The sequence below is a fragment of the Pimephales promelas genome, chromosome 1 (genome assembly GCF_988280905.1).
Source record: "Pimephales promelas chromosome 1, fPimPro1.hap1.1, whole genome shotgun sequence".
NCBI classification, from domain to species: Eukaryota; Metazoa; Chordata; class Actinopteri; order Cypriniformes; family Leuciscidae; genus Pimephales; species Pimephales promelas.
Window position 1 is genome coordinate 33,557,742 of NC_142769.1, and position 18,762 is coordinate 33,576,503.

The 18,762-nt window shown below is 36.9% G+C and overlaps 3 protein-coding genes across 6 annotated transcripts; 1 reads left to right on the forward strand and 2 right to left on the reverse strand.

The window, feature by feature from the left end:
• Positions 1–291: 291 nt before the first annotated feature.
• Positions 292–4,667, reverse strand: tipin (timeless interacting protein). 2 transcript variants are annotated; one of them, XM_039688646.2, is made up of 8 exons: positions 4,429–4,667; positions 3,480–3,628; positions 2,492–2,585; positions 2,300–2,375; positions 2,013–2,135; positions 1,484–1,538; positions 1,212–1,391; positions 292–1,021 (listed from the first exon to the last, which is right to left on the reverse strand). In XM_039688646.2, exons 2-8 carry the CDS (start codon positions 3,613–3,615, stop codon positions 798–800), a joined length of 888 nt encoding a protein of 295 aa, XP_039544580.1. In that variant the 5' UTR covers positions 3,616–3,628; positions 4,429–4,667; the 3' UTR covers positions 292–797. The 2 variants fall into 2 exon arrangements, with proteins under 2 accessions (XP_039544580.1, XP_039544581.1); XM_039688647.2 differs by having other exon boundaries at positions 3,480–3,656; positions 4,429–4,591.
• A 442-nt stretch (positions 4,668–5,109) lies between these two features.
• lctla (lactase-like a) lies at positions 5,110–11,253 on the reverse strand. The gene is made up of 13 exons (XM_039688642.2): positions 11,112–11,253; positions 9,618–9,778; positions 9,443–9,530; positions 9,250–9,359; positions 8,602–8,730; positions 8,219–8,314; positions 7,665–7,719; positions 7,421–7,582; positions 7,054–7,328; positions 6,828–6,954; positions 5,952–6,151; positions 5,744–5,807; positions 5,110–5,347 (listed from the first exon to the last, which is right to left on the reverse strand). The coding sequence occupies exons 1-13, from the start codon at positions 11,236–11,238 to the stop codon at positions 5,226–5,228; spliced, it is 1,716 nt and encodes a 571-aa protein (XP_039544576.2). The 5' UTR covers positions 11,239–11,253; the 3' UTR covers positions 5,110–5,225.
• crybgx (crystallin beta gamma X) lies at positions 5,260–15,055 on the forward strand. Of its 3 annotated transcripts, none has more exons than XM_089129528.1 (7): positions 5,260–5,365; positions 12,910–13,074; positions 13,473–13,521; positions 13,759–13,880; positions 14,079–14,214; positions 14,400–14,539; positions 14,804–15,055. In XM_089129528.1, exons 2-7 carry the CDS (start codon positions 13,031–13,033, stop codon positions 14,934–14,936), a joined length of 624 nt encoding a protein of 207 aa, XP_088985654.1. In that variant the 5' UTR covers positions 5,260–5,365; positions 12,910–13,030; the 3' UTR covers positions 14,937–15,055. The 3 variants fall into 3 exon arrangements, with proteins under 3 accessions (XP_088985654.1, XP_039544582.1, XP_088985653.1); XM_039688648.2 differs by having other exon boundaries at positions 5,262–5,365; positions 13,002–13,074; XM_089129527.1 differs by lacking the exon at positions 5,260–5,365 and having other exon boundaries at positions 11,234–13,521.
• The last annotated feature ends 3,707 nt before the right edge of the window (positions 15,056–18,762 follow it).

Sequence of the window (18,762 nt, forward strand, 5' to 3'; positions counted from 1 at the left end):
ATTTTGGTCCGTCGGAGTTGACAGGGCCCACAGAAAATCATTTAGTTTATGACGTGCAGACTTTTCAAAACATTGTTTTTATTTCTTATGCCTCTCCTGACAACAAGAAGCACATTTCTGCACGAGTTTGCTGTGGTCATAACAACTTCAAAGTCTGGTAGTGAATGATGCAGTTTTTCTCTTTAATCATTTATAGTGATTTGTTTAGATTTTAAAAGTTTTGTAATGTTTTCCAGCCTTTAATCTCGCTTCAAAATATAGAACTGCATTAATTACATCGTACATAAAGGGTGTGCTACATCAACATATTTATTCAGAAAATCAAAACAATTGACACTGAAACACTGAAGATTGACCAGCATTATTGAAAATAACAGTTTTGTGACAACAAACTGACCTGACCCCCCCCCCCCTTTTTTTTTTAATTAACTTTTGATAACAATAAATGAAATGGTGCTAATTAAGATTATTTGCAAAAATGGAATGTGATTCCCAAAGAACCTGAGGAAGAGATTAAGAAAAAAGTTTTGAATACAGGCAAACTATTTCAAAATCCTCACAGAGGATAAAAGATAATATGACAAAATGCAAGCTGAACTCAATCAATGTGTTTGAAAGACCATTAGTGGTGATCAATCCCTGGGTTGACAATACAAAACATGCAGAAAATGTCTGGCATATGACTGGGATGAGTTTATAAGGTTAAAATGTAAAAAAGCTCGACTGAATTAGCTGCTACTCCCGAAAACATCCTCAATTTATTTGTAGTCCTCTTTGTACAAACATGGAGATTTGGTTCAATTGCTATCATCGTCATCATCAACTATGCCATTTGAAACAGGCCTGGCATCCTCGTTATCATTTAAAGGGGAATTCTGAAGTACAGCTGGCTTTTCTTTGAGTGGAGTTTGGTTTGAGATGCTCTGATTAGAAATCTCCAGATTCTCTTGAACGGGGTACTGTCCTGAAGAACTGGTGGAAGGTTCATCTGCATCTCCCTGGATGGAATTCTGAGAAGATTCTGTGAAAATAAAAATATCAAATTTAATTAAATAAATGGTCAAAAAATGCTAAACAAAAATGAGGCAACTGATTCTTAAAATGAATAATTGTAATCACAGTGGACCCAGGTTTTTCCCAGGACTAGAGGCAAATGCTTGCATTCTGATCATAACTCGACATCACGCCATATATCAAATGGCTCCACACACCTAACTCTTTCTGCTTCGCAAGTCTCCTCTCCAGAGCGAGCCGTTTGTTGAGCTCTATGCGCCGTTGCTGTTCCTCGGTGAGAGAGGCTGGAGCAGGAGTAGAATGGACGAACGGATCTTCAGGGAAAACTCCGTCTCCAGCTGGATCAGACTCTTCTGGGACTTGAACCTCTGCCTCCCCTAGAGGGGAGTAGGAAGTCAGTGAAACTTCAGTTTTACCTATTGCTTTCAATAGTAGCGTAAGACAGCCAAGATTTGAAAAGTATCATTACCAACGTAGTCCTCATGTGTTATTGGCATGTCCAATCGAATTCGTTTTAGACATGTCTAAAGTAGAAACAAAGAACAGTATCAACAAAGGACGCAATCAACGTCTATTAAGGATGTAAAATATCACATATTAATGTTTTTTAAATGGTCAACTCTTCCTGGATTAATTGTCTGAGGAGGTGTTCACAACAGGATGTTCTTATGCTAACTGAAAAGAAATAGCTTGTAACTTGAATGTGTGCTAAATCACACATTCTATATTAAAAATGTACCAGTCATGGTGTAACAGAAAAATAAGACTTGTTTAGTGCATGTGTGCATAGATAGAGTAACAGTTAAAAGTGCATAGATTGCTATATATAGTATAGATTTGCGTAACAGTGCTTCAGGCAGCCGAGTTAAAGTCCCGGCTCATCCACAAAGAACGCCTCCTTTGTGAACAGTTCCTGGGTGAAAAGTGATCTAGACTTTTCCTTCAGATAAAGTAAAGCCAGAAGATTAGTAAATGATTAGTAAAGCCAGAAGTCTTACCTGAACTTCCTTTTTGCCTCCCAGACTCTCTACTTTATCAATGAACTCGTCAAACTGCATTTTAGGATATAGGCGATGGGCCCAGTTCTCTATTTTCTGCATGAGGAGTTTCAGATTCTCTGCCTGAATCAGAAAAGAATGAAGAGGTATGAGCAGTGATAACTGTATTCACACATCACTCTGATTCATTTGTAAACACAAAAACATTCCTAGAACAGCTGCATCTGTGATCATATAACAAAGAATTCAGTAGAATTTATGAGTTTAAGTGAAAGATTAGCCATTACTTCGTGTCCTTTGCCTTTGAACTTTACATCATCATATAAAGTACGCAGAGCTGGGAGACCCTTTTCAGAAATCAACCTGAAAGTAAAAAGAGAGGGAAAGAGAAGAACTATAAACACCAGAGAAAGTCATACTCTGTCTGCTAAAATAAACAAATAATTAACCTTATTATTAACTGTCATCTGGTGCAGTACCTGTTAGCATCCAGTTTCGGCCGAGGCCTCTTCACCGTTCGTCTTTTTGCCACTGGCACTTCTGCTAGTTTTGACACTTCTCCTTCATCCTCACCTGAACACACAACAAAATGGGATTTATTTACATATTAAACTCAAAACATTTGTACTATGTAGAGTATGAATATCAAGTGGGGGTTCAATCTTCAGCCGATTAAACTGATTACCGATTAAATTACAATTACTGTTACAGTCAAACCCACAGCTCTAACAGTGTCTGGGCTACTTTCATCAGGGATTAACGTCTCTAAAATATTATATTAAGGAATATGTTAATCATAAGGATATATTAATAACAATAAAACACTATTTTCCCTTGCAGCGAGAGTTAAAGGAAAGCGTTAAACTTGTATAGCACAGCAGCAGCTGGCTGGACTGAGAGGCCAGTCAGGATCAAAGTCATTTAAATAATTTTTTTTAGGATAAACCTCCCCAAAAATGTTGATCATGTTAAAAATAGATCAATAAGAAAAGATTCACAATATTTATATATTTACTCCCTCGAAACAAGAGTGGTAAGGCATGCATCAAACTTTGAGCGCTATAGTGTCTGGCTGGACTGAGAGGCCAGTGTAAGCGTTAGTAACCAACCAGTCGGATCAAGGATATTTGACTGCTTTAATTTTGATAAAACATTTTTAAAACCTCTAAAACAACACAATCATATGAACAAATGTACAATAATAAATGTATGTAATTCGCTGGAGCGAGAGAGGAAGGAGCGCAACACAAAATCTGCCAAAAATCTTGTTGCTGAGAGGTCAGATGATCTGCCAGTGGCTGGTGCTGACAGGTAGTTAAGGATTAAATAACTACTGTCAGGAATTATGCAGCATAGGAAAACAGAATGGAGAATTTGACCAGCTCACATGACCAAAGCAGCAAGTGAAAAAGAAAAATCCCACTGAAATTTTTAAAATGGTTAAGAATAAGAAACAGCCTAACAGACCCTCTCCATTGCCAAAAGCATCCTCCCCAAGGTCCTGCCGACCAGGCGATGACGGAGGAGGAAAAGGAGGGAAAGTCTCGTCCTCTATGTGCTCATAATCTGGGATGTCAAACAGGCCATTTTCTGGATCAGTCATGGTGCACAGGATCCTGTAGAGGGATAGGAGAATGATGAATTCTAGAACATAAACAGAACTTCATTTTAACTTTAGTAGTGTTCAAATAAATTAAGATCAGATACATCAGCTGTTTCTTTTTTCCTCTTTTCTGTGTTTCTAAACAATAAACAAACATCATTGTCTAAAGTCTGGGTAATATGGTAAGATACTAACATTATATCAAATGTCATTACATTCTAAATAAAGTGCTGTTCATTAATAATAATAATTATTTAGCTTTGTTAATATTTTTAATCTACAGTTGTTAGAAACAACCTCTCATGTCACCACTTTTTGGTGTAACGTTACTCATACATATTGTATGAGTAGCCTTGCTAGAATGGTGTAGCGAGTTGTTTACAAACAGAAAATCAATCATAACCTTCTCCACTAACGTTAGTTATCACGTTAGCTCTAACGTTAATGTCGCAGAAACGTTCACGTCGTTTAATCTATATCTTAGTGAAACTTAAAAATGTTGAACAATGATTGTAGTGATGAAAATACCCTAATTTTTGCAGTATGTTTGAGATAACTTTAAAACGGTTTACACGTATGAAAGATGCATACAGTACAAAACAATGTCACATGATTCTGTTATTGGGAGTTATTCTCATCACACTAGTATGACAGTTGTACAAGATGTTACTGTCCCAGCAATTTGGCGCCAGACACCATAAAGATTCAACAACACGCACGACGTCCTTAGTTTCGCCCATTGATATCAAGCCCAAACGATGTCACTGTAATTTCAGTGAATAGTTGAATATAAGTGCGGTCCGTCAAACTTACTGAGTATGTGCTGTCAAAGGACGAAACTTCAACACCGACTGCCGCACGAGGACATTGATACAGTCACTGCTGAACCAAAGTTTTTCTGCCGGGCGGTCAGCTTCCGCGGCTCAGCCAATCAGATTTCTGATAACTGATGAGAACTGCGACATCTACAGGCTCGGAGAGCCCCGACAACAAGTCTGATGTTTGGCTAGCGGTTCGTAGCTAAATTCTTTTACTATACGCGACTGTGGTTTTGTTTTTGTTTAAAGATTTCACTTAACAGTTGTTTTGCGAGATATTACCGATGTAGACAGAGACACACCAAACTATTACAAAAGATATAGCCTATAATTCACGGTTTCAAACTTTATTGAAAGCACAAATCTCCTAGGCTACAGGTGGATCTTACACTGCAATGTATGCTTCAGTATTAGGTGGTTGGTTGTTGAATCACTGAATTTTAGTATTTTGAAGTTTTACAGACACATTTATTATAGTGCTAATCGTATTTATTGATTGTTTTTCACATACAAAAGAGATACAAAATTGCTTTCAAAAAGTTTCAGAAACTCTTTCTCACCTCATCCTTCAACACTCAAACCTCAACTTCTCCTCTGTGTAATTTGTTGAGAGATGTTTGGATGGTCCAACAATTCATGAACACAGAAGTGCATTTGTAGGACCATTTTATTTCAAGGTACATATAAACAAGTCTCTGCATATCATAATTATTCATAATAATCAATAAAAAAGAGAAATGCTGGGACACATGCAATGTGAAAAATAAATATAGTCGTCTAAATGTGAGGCAGTCAGTTTAATATTCGTGTTCTCAGCAGAAACATGAGAAAAACTGCACTGAGGAGAATGCAGAGAGTGCACACAGTGGGGACGACGATCTCTGTGACCATCTCCATGTGGCTGATCAGTGGATCTGGAAAAACACACACAGGTAAGTCATAAATATGCAGAATATGCAACACTAGCACTGGCCAGAGAACATGTGAAACATGCCAACCTCCAAAAATAGCAATATTTCGGCCCTGTACCTAAACTTCATCATGCACAGGCCAAACCTTTGGCATATCTGCATGTTCCTTATTTTCCTTGGATTTTCTTTTAGCTGGAAGGGCAAACAAAAGAAAATTCCTGTTAGAAAGTTAATTTAATAAAAAAAAAAATATTTTAATTTATAATTTTCTTTCTCTGTATAATGTGCTTACAAATAGAAAATGTAATTTGAGACAGAATTTTCTTTTATTTGCCCCAGCTAGATCACTGCTGGTTGTGCTGCCTAGTGGGGAGTGAAGTCAGCAACAGTTACACTAACCTGCCGCAAGGAGCTGGTTACTTGAGGTGCATGTTTCCAGAGCCTTTCTTTTCCAGCTTTCAATCTGTGGGAAACATGATCCAACTTAAAAACTGCAGAAGATGTGAACTGAGACACAATGTAAAGTTCGTCACACAGATTGCACTAACATTGTTGAACTAACATTAAATTAGCATTATACTACACTGTATTTCCGATGACGTCATACCTCTCTCTGATTGGGGAAACCATTCGAGCTGATGATGCGCTTGTAGTACTGAACTGATGCTTTTGGGTAGCGTGGTTTATTTTTGCTCCCAAAATCCACATAGTACAGGCCAAATCTTTCAGAGTAGCCCTCATCCCACTCAAACTTGTCAAGCAGCGACCAAGCTGTGTAGCCTTTCACATTAACTCCATCTTTAACCGCTGAATGAAATAGAAGTAAAAAACAAAAAGGTTCCTTTCACTGATTGAATTGGTTTTATTTATCATTTTATGAAGAGCAAAATGATTTGAAGCTCTAGAAACGTTTGAAAGCATTTTCAATCAATCAATCCTTTATTTATCAATCAATCTTTTATTTCTTCTGATTGATATTGAATTTTTAGAGACCTAAAGCAGTGACATGGTCAATCAGTAATCAAGTTTCTGTAAATTTAGATTGGCATGTTCTGAATGGGTCATTTTATTAAATCTAGTTTAAGACAATGGTTCTCACCCTTTTTAACTTGAAGGTCCCCCCTTTTACAATATTCATAAGCCCCATTAATGGTGGCTAGAGAGATTTTCTCTGGTATTTCTTCTTTAATTATGACAATGCTGCTTGTTTTAAAGCTCTTTTATTAGCAAAAACTGGTAGCATTAATTAAATTAACATAATGAATTTAGTAATTCTAAGGATTCAACAAATTTGGTAATTTTTTAAATATAGATGCAAATTGTTTTTATATTTTAGTTTGAATTATTTGTTAATAGGGAGGGGAGAGACTAAGTAAATAATTTTTAATACCAAGTCATACTGTGGCCTTGGCCCCTTTGTTGAGCTTCACTGGTCTAAGAGTATTTAACTATGGAAGGCATAGATTTCTCTATTGATTCTGACCTTTCAACATTTCATTTATGTAATCCCTGAAGTAGTGCATTCTCCAGTCATCACACAGTTCTGTGCACATCATCTTCTCTGATACTCCATTTCCTGTCACGTAAATCATGGGGTCTCCATACCGTGTCTAAGTATACAAAAAGATATATGAGCCACCAATGTGCTAGTAAAACAACTGGCCGGAAGTAGTTGTTGAAAAGATGTTTACAGAGATGTGTTGATGTACCTTTACAAAGCTGAGCAGACGGCTGAAGCCCCACGGCACAGCATAGAGCCACTCTGATCCAGGGTCAGGCCACTGTGGGTCCACCAGCTCAGCCAGGTCACGGTCAGTGAAGTAGCTGTTTCCACGGTTGGAGGGAAAGTTCTTTTGTGTGATGTAGCGTGTGGTGAAGTGGCTGATGCCAAGGAAGTCACAAGTGCCTCTGATGAAACTTTTCTCGTTAGGACTGAAAGTTGGCAGGCGAGAGCTACTCAGGCCCTGCTGGGCACTCTTCCTACCTGCAGAAATAAAACAGAAAATACTTCTGAAATACGTATGTATGTAAATTATCACTACCCCTTTTTCTATTTATTTGCGGTTTGTCACTTACCTATGTAGTCTTTCATTATTTGAGGATAGTCTCCATTAAAGAGTGGCGTGGCAAACCATCCCAAGTAGAACTGAACATATCTTTCAGCGGCTTCTATATCTCTCTGATTGGTGACGTCCACTGGTTCTCCCCAGTCGGCTGACAGGGAGATGCCCACCATACCTGAAATGGCAGAAACACTTATACTAGTTTGGACCTTTGCCTTGATAGGACAAGCTGAATTCAGAATCTGAAATGCGTCTACCTTTCTGCTTGTTTCGCCACTGGGCGTCGTATGTGTGCCAGACCTTAGCATGAGCCTGTCAGTGCAGCAAATGGTAAAAGTGAGCTTTAGATCACTTAATTTGAATTTGTATCAAAAGAACTGTGGTTTTAATAGTTGATAAGTCTTTTTGGAATGGCTTGCTATCCCTACATGCACGCTTATATGATCATTTGTGTTTTATCATTTATATTTAGCATTTTTGTCTGCTATCCATATGCATTTTCTGGTTTAAGAGTATCCACCTTATTTTGCAGTTAAGTAAGCCACTATAGGTAGATAACTAGAAGAATAACAAAGCGCAGTAAACGGTAAAACTATTTGTGCTACAAAACGCTGTTTATGATTATGATAACCAAATTGCAACATCAAGAAGTATAATAGCTGCATAATATTTGTACAGCTAAAATGAGTAGAACCGACACCGATGTTATAACTACAGCAAATTGGATTGCATTGATAACTTGTCGTCTGAATTATGTTGTTCTTTTGTTGGGGTTATTAGACTACAGTGGACTGCGGTGGGTTTTGATCACCTTAATGATGTTGTGGGCAGCATTATAGGCACCAGTACCCCTCATCTTCAGACCAGGAGCATGTTCTCCAGTCTCATAACCCTCTACTGCAACAGACTAGAAACATGGGAGGAATCTTTACTGCCAGTGTAAGAATGGAATTTGAACCAGATAATGAACTGTTTTTTTCTCATATAAGTCAAAGTGTCCCTGACAGGAATTATTACTAGCTTTTATTTTATTTGAAAAAAAACAGTACAATACAATACAATTGTTTGATTTTAGAGAAAGGCCAAGTTACTTGAAATTCGCATGACAAATATATTATGATGATTACGTTTTTAATCATTTGGAATTATAATGTAATGATTATAATACTATAATAAAAATGAAAATTTTCTTACCCAAGGATTGTTGAAGGTGATCCAGTATTTGACTCGATTGCCAAATCTCTCAAAGCACAGGTTGGCAAAATCGTTGAAGAAGTTGATCATACTTTCATTTTGCCAACCTCCATATTTCTCCTCTAGAACCTGGACAGGTATTTTGAAAATTAAATCAAATTGAAGTATACTGATATATACTCTTAAGATGTGTACTCTCTGATATTCTAATTGTAAATATATTTCAGAGTTTCAGAGTCATTCCCTGTGCTGTGTCCCTGTAAGCTGTAGGGGGGTAACGAGTAGAGTAGTATTTGGGAGACAAATATATATAAATTCACAGTATTATTCATAAAACAGTACAGGAAAAAGTACCCAGATGACTTGCTATCTGGCATGATTCTAAAGTGTACATCACAAGGACACTTTACTATCCCATAAGGCCACGGGAGATGATTTGTGAATGACAGAGAAGTGACGCTGGTAGGTCACGTGACAGTGACAACATGGCAGATGTACAGTAGGACACCCAAAGTTTAATTTATACTACCCATATTCATACTATAGAGAAGATACTTTTTAATAATTGTGAAGTACGTTTCAAACTAAATGTGGTACCTACTAGTCAGTATGCGATTATTGTCTTCCTCAGTGAGGATTTTGTTTTACCTGAGGTAAGTCCCAGTGGTAGAGGGTCACAATCGGCGTGATTCTGTTCTCCAGAAGCATATTAATCATGTTATCATAGTGCTCTATCCCTTTCTCATTGATGTAGTCAGCTAAAAGACAATCAGGAAAAAAATGTTTGGTTATAACTCTAGTAAAATATTACATTCTTCATTTTAGCATTCATTTGAATTACTTTTAATGCCACTGGGCAGTATCCTTGGCCAGGAGATGGAGAAGAGATAGTGGTTCAGCTTCATGTCTTTCATCAGTGAGACATCATCCTAAAACATACATTAAACAACTCTTAGAACCAAAGTGTCTACATACTGTACGTCATTGTGCATTTCTGATAAAGTTAATCATAGCACCTTGATTTTATAATAGCCATCACAGGATGAGTCACCAGTGTCATTCCGGTCTATTTTCCCTCTCTTGTGGGAGAACACATCCCAGATGCTCTTTCCTTTTCCATCTTTATCCCATGCTCCCTCTGTTTGGTATGCTGAACTGCCAGCACCCCAAGAGAATCCTGAAAATGTATACATGTACACTTTGCTATTTAAAAAAAAAAAAAATTATATATTGTATATTATGGCTGTCAATTTAATGTGTATATTTAATTAATTAGCTATGGAGAAAGTCATTAAAATTATTTAATGCACCCGCCCCAGACCTACGTATGACATTTTACATTTCATAGTTGATTGATTGGTGATTGGACAACTCACTGTGTGATGAAGCCTAAAATGCAGTTAGAAAGCCCCTAAGATGCGTTTTTTGTCACGTGCAACATCACACAAGTGCTATTTAAACAGTAAATAGGAGGTTAATATTGTGTCATTTGAGACACGATATTGTCATTTTTCCAATGTCTTGGAATTTTTCCTTCGTCTCCGAGCAACACACAGCAGTGTTTTATTTCTAAAGCATCCACATTTTGAGCGAAAGCATCATATGCATTTACTTCATCCCTGAATGAATCAGCCGTTTGAACGAATCGGATGAATGAACGACTCAATAACCTCTTCATTTAGACATTTACCGCTACCTACTGACAGTTTTAGTTTCTTATATAGAGGATCATTTTATTTTAAAAATATATATATTTTGGGGATAGTTTACACAAAAATGAAAATTCTGTTTATTTCCATTTACCCTTGTGTAGTTTCAAACCTATATGACTTACTTTCTTTTGTGGAACATAAAAGAAGATATTTTTAAGAATGATTGTAACCAAACTGTTTTGGTCTGTAAATATATAATATCTAAATACCAATTCAGATGCAGCTTCTGAAAAAGATAAATAAATCATGGCTGTTGTAGCCTAAAAGTTTGGGTATCATATAAAATATTTCTTACTAAAACTACTTTTTGTAATGTCTATTTGATGTTTTTCTCATTTAACACAATAATGACTTTAAATAATAATCTTTTGGGGGTAATTTCTCAGCCGAAATTGATGTGCGGTTAAATTGCGATTAATTAATTTGCACATCATGTAGGTAATTAATTAATAATTTATAATATATACATATATATATATATTTATTTGTTGTTGTATGTTTGTATATGCAATATGCATTCATTTATATAGAATCATGAAAATGAATGATTTCAATAAAATTATATATGTAATTTTATATAAAACATTTTTTTATGAATTTGTTTTTAATTATATTTTTTATTTTAAAAAAGGATTATAGTTTACAATCTTATTTACCTACTTTAATCACTTTATTTTTACTGTGCTGCAAACAATATAAAATATAAAAAAATCAACCAGATGCATACTTAAATGTATTTTAATATTTGAGCTTAAAGAGAACACGTGAGAACACATGCTTTAATGAGTAATGCTTTACCTGAAGGAAATGTTCCATACTGAAATGATCCCTTTTCGTTCTTGGTCCAGTCAAAGTCCTCGCTGGAAAAAATGCAGGGTACCAGTAGCAGAATGCGGCATATCCTCAGCACACTGTGTTGTGGCATCCTCTTATTCTCATAGGAGTTTGTTTTTTACCAGTAACAACTGGACATACAAAACAGACTCATTTTACTTACAGGCACATCTTCGAAAATGTTTTATTCTTGCAGTTATTCTTAAACAGGTATATATGGAGAAACTTCACATCAGTTATCCTCATTTCTAAAATAAGAAAACATACTCACTGAGTGGTCAGTTCAGGAGCAGAGGCATATCAATGATGCATCCCAAACTAAAAAGCTGTCACAATCCACGTGTAGTCGCCTAAAATGTCAGAAAAAATTCCAAACCCAGATCAGATCGGATGAATTAACTCTCATTTCAGCCAGCTATAATACAAACTGACACAAAAGGCTATCATAGACAAAAAATAAGTCAGTTTGTCAAGAGCTGCCAATATGAAAGACATCTCAAAAGTATTGATCCTGAAAAGAGGAGATGTGAGTTTCTATCTGAAGGAGAGAGGATGAGAAGGTGATTAAAACACTCCCTTCTCTTCACAGGAACCAGCAGCTTTGCCCTGTCTCGTGTCTCTCTACCTCTCCCTCCTCTCACCCTCTCCCTCAATCTAGATTCACACTCAAGCACATATACACGTATACCTGCTCCAGGCCTCACATTTGTCCTGACTGGAATCCACTCCAAAGTGCCAGAAGGTTACCTAAGCTTCTGAACTTCATTCACCCTCACAAAGCTGCCCAGTGTCTGTGCGCACGCACATACAAAACAGTAGCGAAGCATCTAGTGGATCCAAGCTCCATTCAGGAGCCACACACAGGCCCAAATACCCACTATTCAAATTCAATGGGCTGAGAGGGGAAAAGTGCTGCTCCTAACATGTTTTATAGAATTGAACATTTGTCTCTGTAAGCAAGTTGATGTTGGTGTGGGTGATACATTTGCATTTTGACCCCCAAAGGAGAAATGTTTATGCTATGAAAAAAAAAGTTGACTTTAATCAGCAGCATTTCTGAATCAAATTCTGAACCAATGGACTATACTGTATATAAAAAAGGCAATGTCGGATTCATTTTCTATCGAGTAATATTACATATTAATAATAATTTATAATGTTCTTTTATAATGCAAAATATAATATATATAAAATAATATTGTAATATATAAAATATTATCCCTTACTTAAATACGAATCCAGTTCTGACTGGATAATCAGTATAGACCAATATTATATAAATTCATGATTGGTTGCCACAATGTGGCTGTAATTGTGTCATTTCTTTATGCATCAAAAAATGTTCTACACTAAAATATTTGTTACAAGATCTGACAAAGATTATTGGAGTACATTTTACGTGAAAATACGATTTAAGTCTTTCTACTTAATCAAAATGTCATTGTTTTTGTATATTACTAGTAATTTCTCTGTGAAAATAATTTCGTTTTTTTTTTTTTTTCTCAGCATATACAGTAGCTGCTCCAGTTTAAACACGAATAGTTACAACTTGCACAACGCATTGTAAATGAACTGTGAAAAGAATGCTGAATTGTTTTAGAAAGTTTTGATTTATCTGACCATAATTTGTTCAATGTATGTTGGTTTATCAAGTGAACATGCGTGTTGTCTTGCATTTGTACTGTATGAGTGTGCATTTGAGTTTCTGTATGCACATATGGCTGAAGGCTTTGACAAAACATAGCAAACTGTATGTGTTTAGCATATCAATACACAGACCGACTACAGAGAGAGCAGCAGAAAGAGTATGAGCATTCTAGCACTCCCTGTTTCTATGTACCTGCTGTATTTAAGGACCATCTTAGTGGCCACCATGAGCTGACATGAACATCTTCACTAAGGTCCCCGGACTAGCCCAACAAACCAGGTATGTTTGCGGTGCATTTGGAAACAAGTACAACACCACATTTTGCGGACTGAGTTTCAACCAGATCTGCACCTCTCAAGAGTGCTAGTAAAAGTCATATAAAAGTCAGACCAACATCCGACCGTGACTCATTGCAGTTTTGTTGAAGAGAATACATATGTAGTTCGGATCACATCCATGCGGTTAGGAAAGCCCTGAAACAACGTACTGTTATGCTCTAATTGGCAAACTGATTTGTTTCACGCATACATTGTCATGGAAGAAATCAAGTGTAACTTTAATTTAAATGTTGACAGTTCAAAAAGCTTCTATTATGGCATATTTTTATTGATTCTTGTTGTAAATGTGTTCTCTGTTGGAAAAAATGTTAAGAGTATTGGACTTTTTTTTTTCCCTAGCAAGCTGGGGTCTGTGCTCCAACGTGCCTTCTACGGGTCCAGTGGGAGGGTAAGAGTTTGCTTTCCTGCACTGAGTTTGGTGCTGATGGATAATATATCAGTCTTACTCTTTTTATCGCTTCTCATACAGATTAATTGGTGTTTTTAGGAAAAATCATTTGGAAAATTAGCTAGTTTCATAAATGCTCCAAAATTTCTTTTAAATCCTGTTGTGATTTTTAAATACTTCAAATGAATGTGTATATATATTCAAGTGGGGTTTTTTAACATTAGTTGTGTTTTTCAGGTGACCCTTTTCGAGCAGAGGAACTTTGCAGGTCGGCGACTGGACCTGACCTCTGACTGTCAGAAACTGAGTGATAAAAACTTTCCCGACAGATGCAACTCTGTCCAGGTGGAGAGTGGAGCGTGAGTACATGGCAGTTTTGTATCACAAGACCTAGCTTGACCTTTATTAAATCTAACATTAATGATTACTTCACATTTTGATTCAGTTGATATTTTGAAAAGATTCTAAGCTAAATTAAATCATTTTTCTGACATTTTGCTAATTCAAGCCAACTGAGCTATTTTTGGATTTTAACTGTGGCATGTGTTCATATGTAGATGGGTAGGATACGAACATGAGAACTTCCGAGGGCGTCAGTACCTGTGGGACATGTCTGAACGGGGGGAGTACAATTGCACTGATAAGTGGTGTGCTCAGGGTGACCATATCTCCTCTGTTCGTGCTGTGAAACAGGTAAGACGCGTTTTATTCAAAAAGACAAAAATAGGAAAAAAAACAACAACAACAATATTCTTCTCACAATATACCAAAGTATCGTTTGTTGTCATTTTCATTGAATGTAAAAAATTTAATTTAAAAAAAGCCGAAAATCATAAACGTGGAGTTTTCATTTTGTTTGTGTGTGTTTGATGGGCTAGGACAACAACACGGCCCGTGCACAGCTGTTTGAGAGGGCAGGTTTCTCAGGCAAGAAGACAGAGCTCCACGATGACATCCCCAACCTGATGAGCCGTCACAGCCTAAACAGGGTGTCCTCCATCAGAGTAATGGGCGGAACGTGAGTACAAGTTCACTGATGTTAAAGTAAAGTTGTGTGCATTTTTTTAAATGTATATTTAATTGTATAAAGCCTAAGAGAAGAGAACTGAGCACTGTTTGACTGTTGTAAAAATTGAGAGAGATAGGCGTCAATAAGCCTTGAGCTTCAGCCTATACCCTTTGGTTTAATCAAAAGTTATGTATAATGAGTTGAATGTTTGTATTGTACATTTGTTAATGATAAACCAAATTTTAAAAAAAATGATCTCTTTCCTGACCACAGCTGGGTGGCGTACCAGGAGCCGAACTACAGAGGAGCCCATTACGTCCTAGAAAAGAAGGACTACAACAACTTCTCTGATTGGGGTGCTCAAAACAGCACCGTTGGCTCAATTCGCCGCGTCCGCTTCAGCTAAGCAAAATCCCCTGAAAAACACCCACACCCGTCAGCTCTTTATACAAAAATATGCCAGCTCCAAGTGAAACAAACCCTACAGAAGACCTATTTTAGTAATAAACTGATGAAAAAGACAAATATTGTTGTTTGTGCTTCCATTATCTATCAGTGATTACATAATTCATCTGGTATGATAAAGATGAAAAGTTCTTCAACCGCTCAAGAATGAGTGTTGTGTCGCCCTCTGCTGGTGAAGAACATCATGTGCATTTGAGTTTCTGCAATATCAGCCTGTCTGTTATACTGTTACCTGACATGTCAGAGCCACCACCATCTTCAGATAGCACGTCCAGGATTGTTCCCAGTGTGCTCTGTTTTGTCCTACTGCCCTGATGGGACGCATCATTAGACGTGGGATGCTAATAGGAACAGTGAGCTCACGACTTTGCCCTCTCTTCTATGATCCGAATCCTTTAAAGAGCAGCTGTGAAGCTCATCTGTGTATATTTGAGCATACGTTAAGGAATTCACACGGGCTTTAGCTCTGCGTTGGACTGACAGACACATGCTGCCGTGCTCTCTAAAGGCCGGTGAGGTATTTCTGTGGGTCGTGGGAATAGCAGTTGCTGCGGCCCGGTTGTGCCGATGACATTGTGCTGCTACATATCTCTCACGGTCACCACAGCAGTCTGGAGGTACCCACCAGTGCCTCATTTACATGCAGAAACAGCGGAGGGGTATTGCTTTAGGATTATGTCTCAAAGAGAAGGATGTACAGGGAATGAGAGAGAGGCGAGAGTGAAAAGAGGTTATTTTATTATAAACAAATGTTTAGCACAACCATTATGTTATAATGTTCAGGCTCTTTATTTACAATATAACACTAGCTATTGTCTCCATTAGAGCAGATGTTAATGTTATCACTGCTGTTGCTGCAGATACTGTTGCTCTTATAGTAGTTTGACTGAATGATAAATGATATCCAAAAATACAATAATTCGAGTTAGGCAGGAGTCTTGGATAATATAATATAATATAAATATAATTAATATAGAGTATCAAGTATATAATATGAATGAAGCGAATAGTGAATATTTAAAAAATTCATAAAACAATCTGATGTTTCACAGAGAATCTGCTGATTTGAAACATAATGCCAAACAATACAAACACGGTTCAAATGTTAGGTGTTGGTTGCCTTAAAATTTTAAGTTGATTGAACTGGAAAAAGTGAGTTAATACAATGAAGGAGATTGATTTAATCATCAGAAACTCAAAATAATAAGTTATCTGAACTAAATAAATTATGAAAGTTGATTTGACTAAAAGAAAAATGTTGTGATAACATATCATATTGTGATATCTTGAAAACATTTTTTTCAGTGTATAATTTTAAATTGTAATATTTCACAATATTACTTTCCACTGTATTTTTGATCAAATAAGCACAACCTTGGTAAGCAAGAGACTTCTTTAAAAATCTTACTGACCCCAAACTTTTACAGAAGTGTATGTGAAAGCACTATAAAATTATAGGCAAAGACAGCTGTTTTGCTCTTACTTTTTAGGCTGTGTGTGTGTTTTTTTTTTTTTTTTGGCAGTCAGGGCAAGAAAGTCCATCACAAAACTCTTTCCCTCTGTACCACACACACAAACAAACAGTCAGAGTCTGACCTTGGAGGTGGTAAGCCTGCTGAATGGGAAAGATCCTATGTTACTTTCCAGTAAGCCAGTTGGTCTCAGCTGAAATGGTAAACTAATTGACCGCCCGTATACAACATCCCTCTGGCTTCAATCCCACACACACAAACACATCCACAAAAAATTTTTGGAAATTACATATAAAAAATGTAAAAAATTACATCCACACAGCAAACCATCAGTCAAGTTAACAATTCGACTTTAAATCCCTCTGTCTCTGAGTGTGTTTATGCATGTAAGTTTTCACTTACAAACATACCACACATTGCAAAAGCTATTTGACCTCTATTTGTTCTTTTTCTCGGTGCGTCAACTTTTACTGTGATACCATAAGCCAAACGTCATAGATTACCAGTCCTCACGTTACATAATTACAGTACTAGGTGACAGAGTCCCAAACAAGCACACACCTTACAATACAGCACACCTTAATGGCAGTTATTATCTCAGTCTGGTTTCGTTCACACACTGTGTTTAAACGCTTGGGAACTTCCTTGTGAAACGACTTCTATCCAAGTGTGATCCGCATCTTCATCAGAATGTCACAGTAAACTGACATTCAGTCCCACTCTCTCAAGCGAGGCAGTAACAGACATGAATGTCACATTGTTTTTGTCAATCCAATCTTGGAAACTCCACCTACTTGATTTTGGCCCAAGAGAGAAAGCTTATACGAGAATTGGACAAAATCTGTTTCCCATCTTCTGTATACAGTTATTTTTGTAAATACTTTTTTTGGTAAGCTCTACATAATTGAAGAGAATGCAATGTTGCATATGAAGAGTTCAGATGCAAAAGCCTCTAAATGCCATTTGAAATTTTCTTCTTTAATGATCATTTTTATCAAACTTGTATATTTAAGTTCAGTAATTTCACTTAAATAACAATGATAATTACCTATTAATTGTTATTTAAGTGAAATTACTGAACTTAAATATACAAGTTTGATAAAAATCATTATTAAAGAAGAAAATTTCAAATGGCATTTAGAGGCTTTTGCATCTGAACTCTTCATATACCCTAATATATTCTGTCTGCTTTGACTCGTTTGCCATGTATAGATATCTCACTTAGTCGATGTTCAATGTTCTTTCTTGCGCTCTCAGGCTTTTTGCTCGGTCTATGTTGCGGAAAGATGATCTCACCAGAAAATACCCTGCAAGGCTTTAACGCAAACACTTTCATGTCTGACAAGCTATTTCAGTATGATTATCAGGGAAATCTTGATGGTACATGCCACTTGGCAGTGTGGCGTCTTGTTTCAACTTGTTGTTTGACTTTTAGTCAACAAAGATGGGTAATGCCTGGGGAGACTGCATGCTCAATGCTAATGGCATATCTAAGGAATTTCTGCTGATAACAATCTGATAACAATATCTGATAGGAGGCGCCAAAAGAGGTTTTACTGGGGGACTTTTGCCATAATGCAACTAAAATGTTCTAGATCGCTTTGATGTGAAATCAGTGAATGCATTCTTACATTCGACGGTTGAAACAATTACAAGAACTAGTTTTACTCAGCAAGTTATCCTTATTTTCATGCACTTTATAATTTCAATATTATTCTTTCATTGTTTAAAACTAGAAAACCTCACAGTAGTTTCATAAAAGTCAGATCAGCTTCAGATACTGTTACTATTCTGCATGTAAATATTGCTGTGAGATCTTAACATCAGTACTGCGTTCTTTGCAGTGGTTCTTTGTTTGAATTCTCAGGATACTCGGGAGACTCATGAACTCATGTTTAGGTGGACACGGGAATGGCCAGGGGCTTTGACCACAGTCAATAACAAAGAGCCATGGAATCTTTTGTCTTTTGTCCCAGGCCCTGGTATGAACTCAAAGCTTGGACAGGCCACCACTGTGGCCACCTGTGAACCACAATTATCACCAATGCTCGCACACATGCACACTGGACCAATTAGGCATCCCGTGCACCCACCTCCATTCAGCCAGCACTAACAGCTTTGCAGTGATGCCAGGACTGACTCCCTCACTTCCCTTTCACTCATCAATAATGACTCTTTGAGCAATGTGTGTGTGAGAATGAGCTGAAAGGTATTTAAAGGGTTGCCAAGTAATTACCTAAACAACACATTTCCTGCTATACAGATTTAAAATAACATTGACAGTACTTCAAAATC

What these genes read in the sequence shown, in the direction of transcription:
- lctla (XM_039688642.2), bottom strand. Translation starts at nt 11,238, where the DNA reads ATGCCACAACACAGTGTGCTGAGGATATGCCGCATTCTGCTACTGGTA. An exon ending in ATGGCTATTATAAAATCAAG is followed by an intron (nt 9,531 to 9,617) that starts GTGCTATGATTA and finishes TGTATGTTTTAG; the next exon opens with GATGATGTCTCACTGATGAA. An exon ending in CATAAATGAAATGTTGAAAG is followed by an intron (nt 6,152 to 6,827) that starts GTCAGAATCAAT and finishes TATTTCATTCAG; the next exon opens with CGGTTAAAGATGGAGTTAAT.
- tipin (XM_039688646.2), bottom strand. Translation starts at nt 3,615, where the DNA reads ATGACTGATCCAGAAAATGGCCTGTTTGACATCCCAGATTATGAGCAC. An exon ending in TGCTTTTGGCAATGGAGAGG is followed by an intron (nt 2,586 to 3,479) that starts GTCTGTTAGGCT and finishes TTGTGTGTTCAG; the next exon opens with GTGAGGATGAAGGAGAAGTG. An exon ending in AACACATGAGGACTACGTTG is followed by an intron (nt 1,392 to 1,483) that starts GTAATGATACTT and finishes ACTCCCCTCTAG; the next exon opens with GGGAGGCAGAGGTTCAAGTC.
- crybgx (XM_089129527.1), top strand. Translation starts at nt 13,330, where the DNA reads ATGGAAGAAATCAAGTGTAACTTTAATTTAAATGTTGACAGTTCAAAA. An exon ending in GTCCAGGTGGAGAGTGGAGC is followed by an intron (nt 13,881 to 14,078) that starts GTGAGTACATGG and finishes GTTCATATGTAG; the next exon opens with ATGGGTAGGATACGAACATG. An exon ending in ATCAGAGTAATGGGCGGAAC is followed by an intron (nt 14,540 to 14,803) that starts GTGAGTACAAGT and finishes TCCTGACCACAG; the next exon opens with CTGGGTGGCGTACCAGGAGC.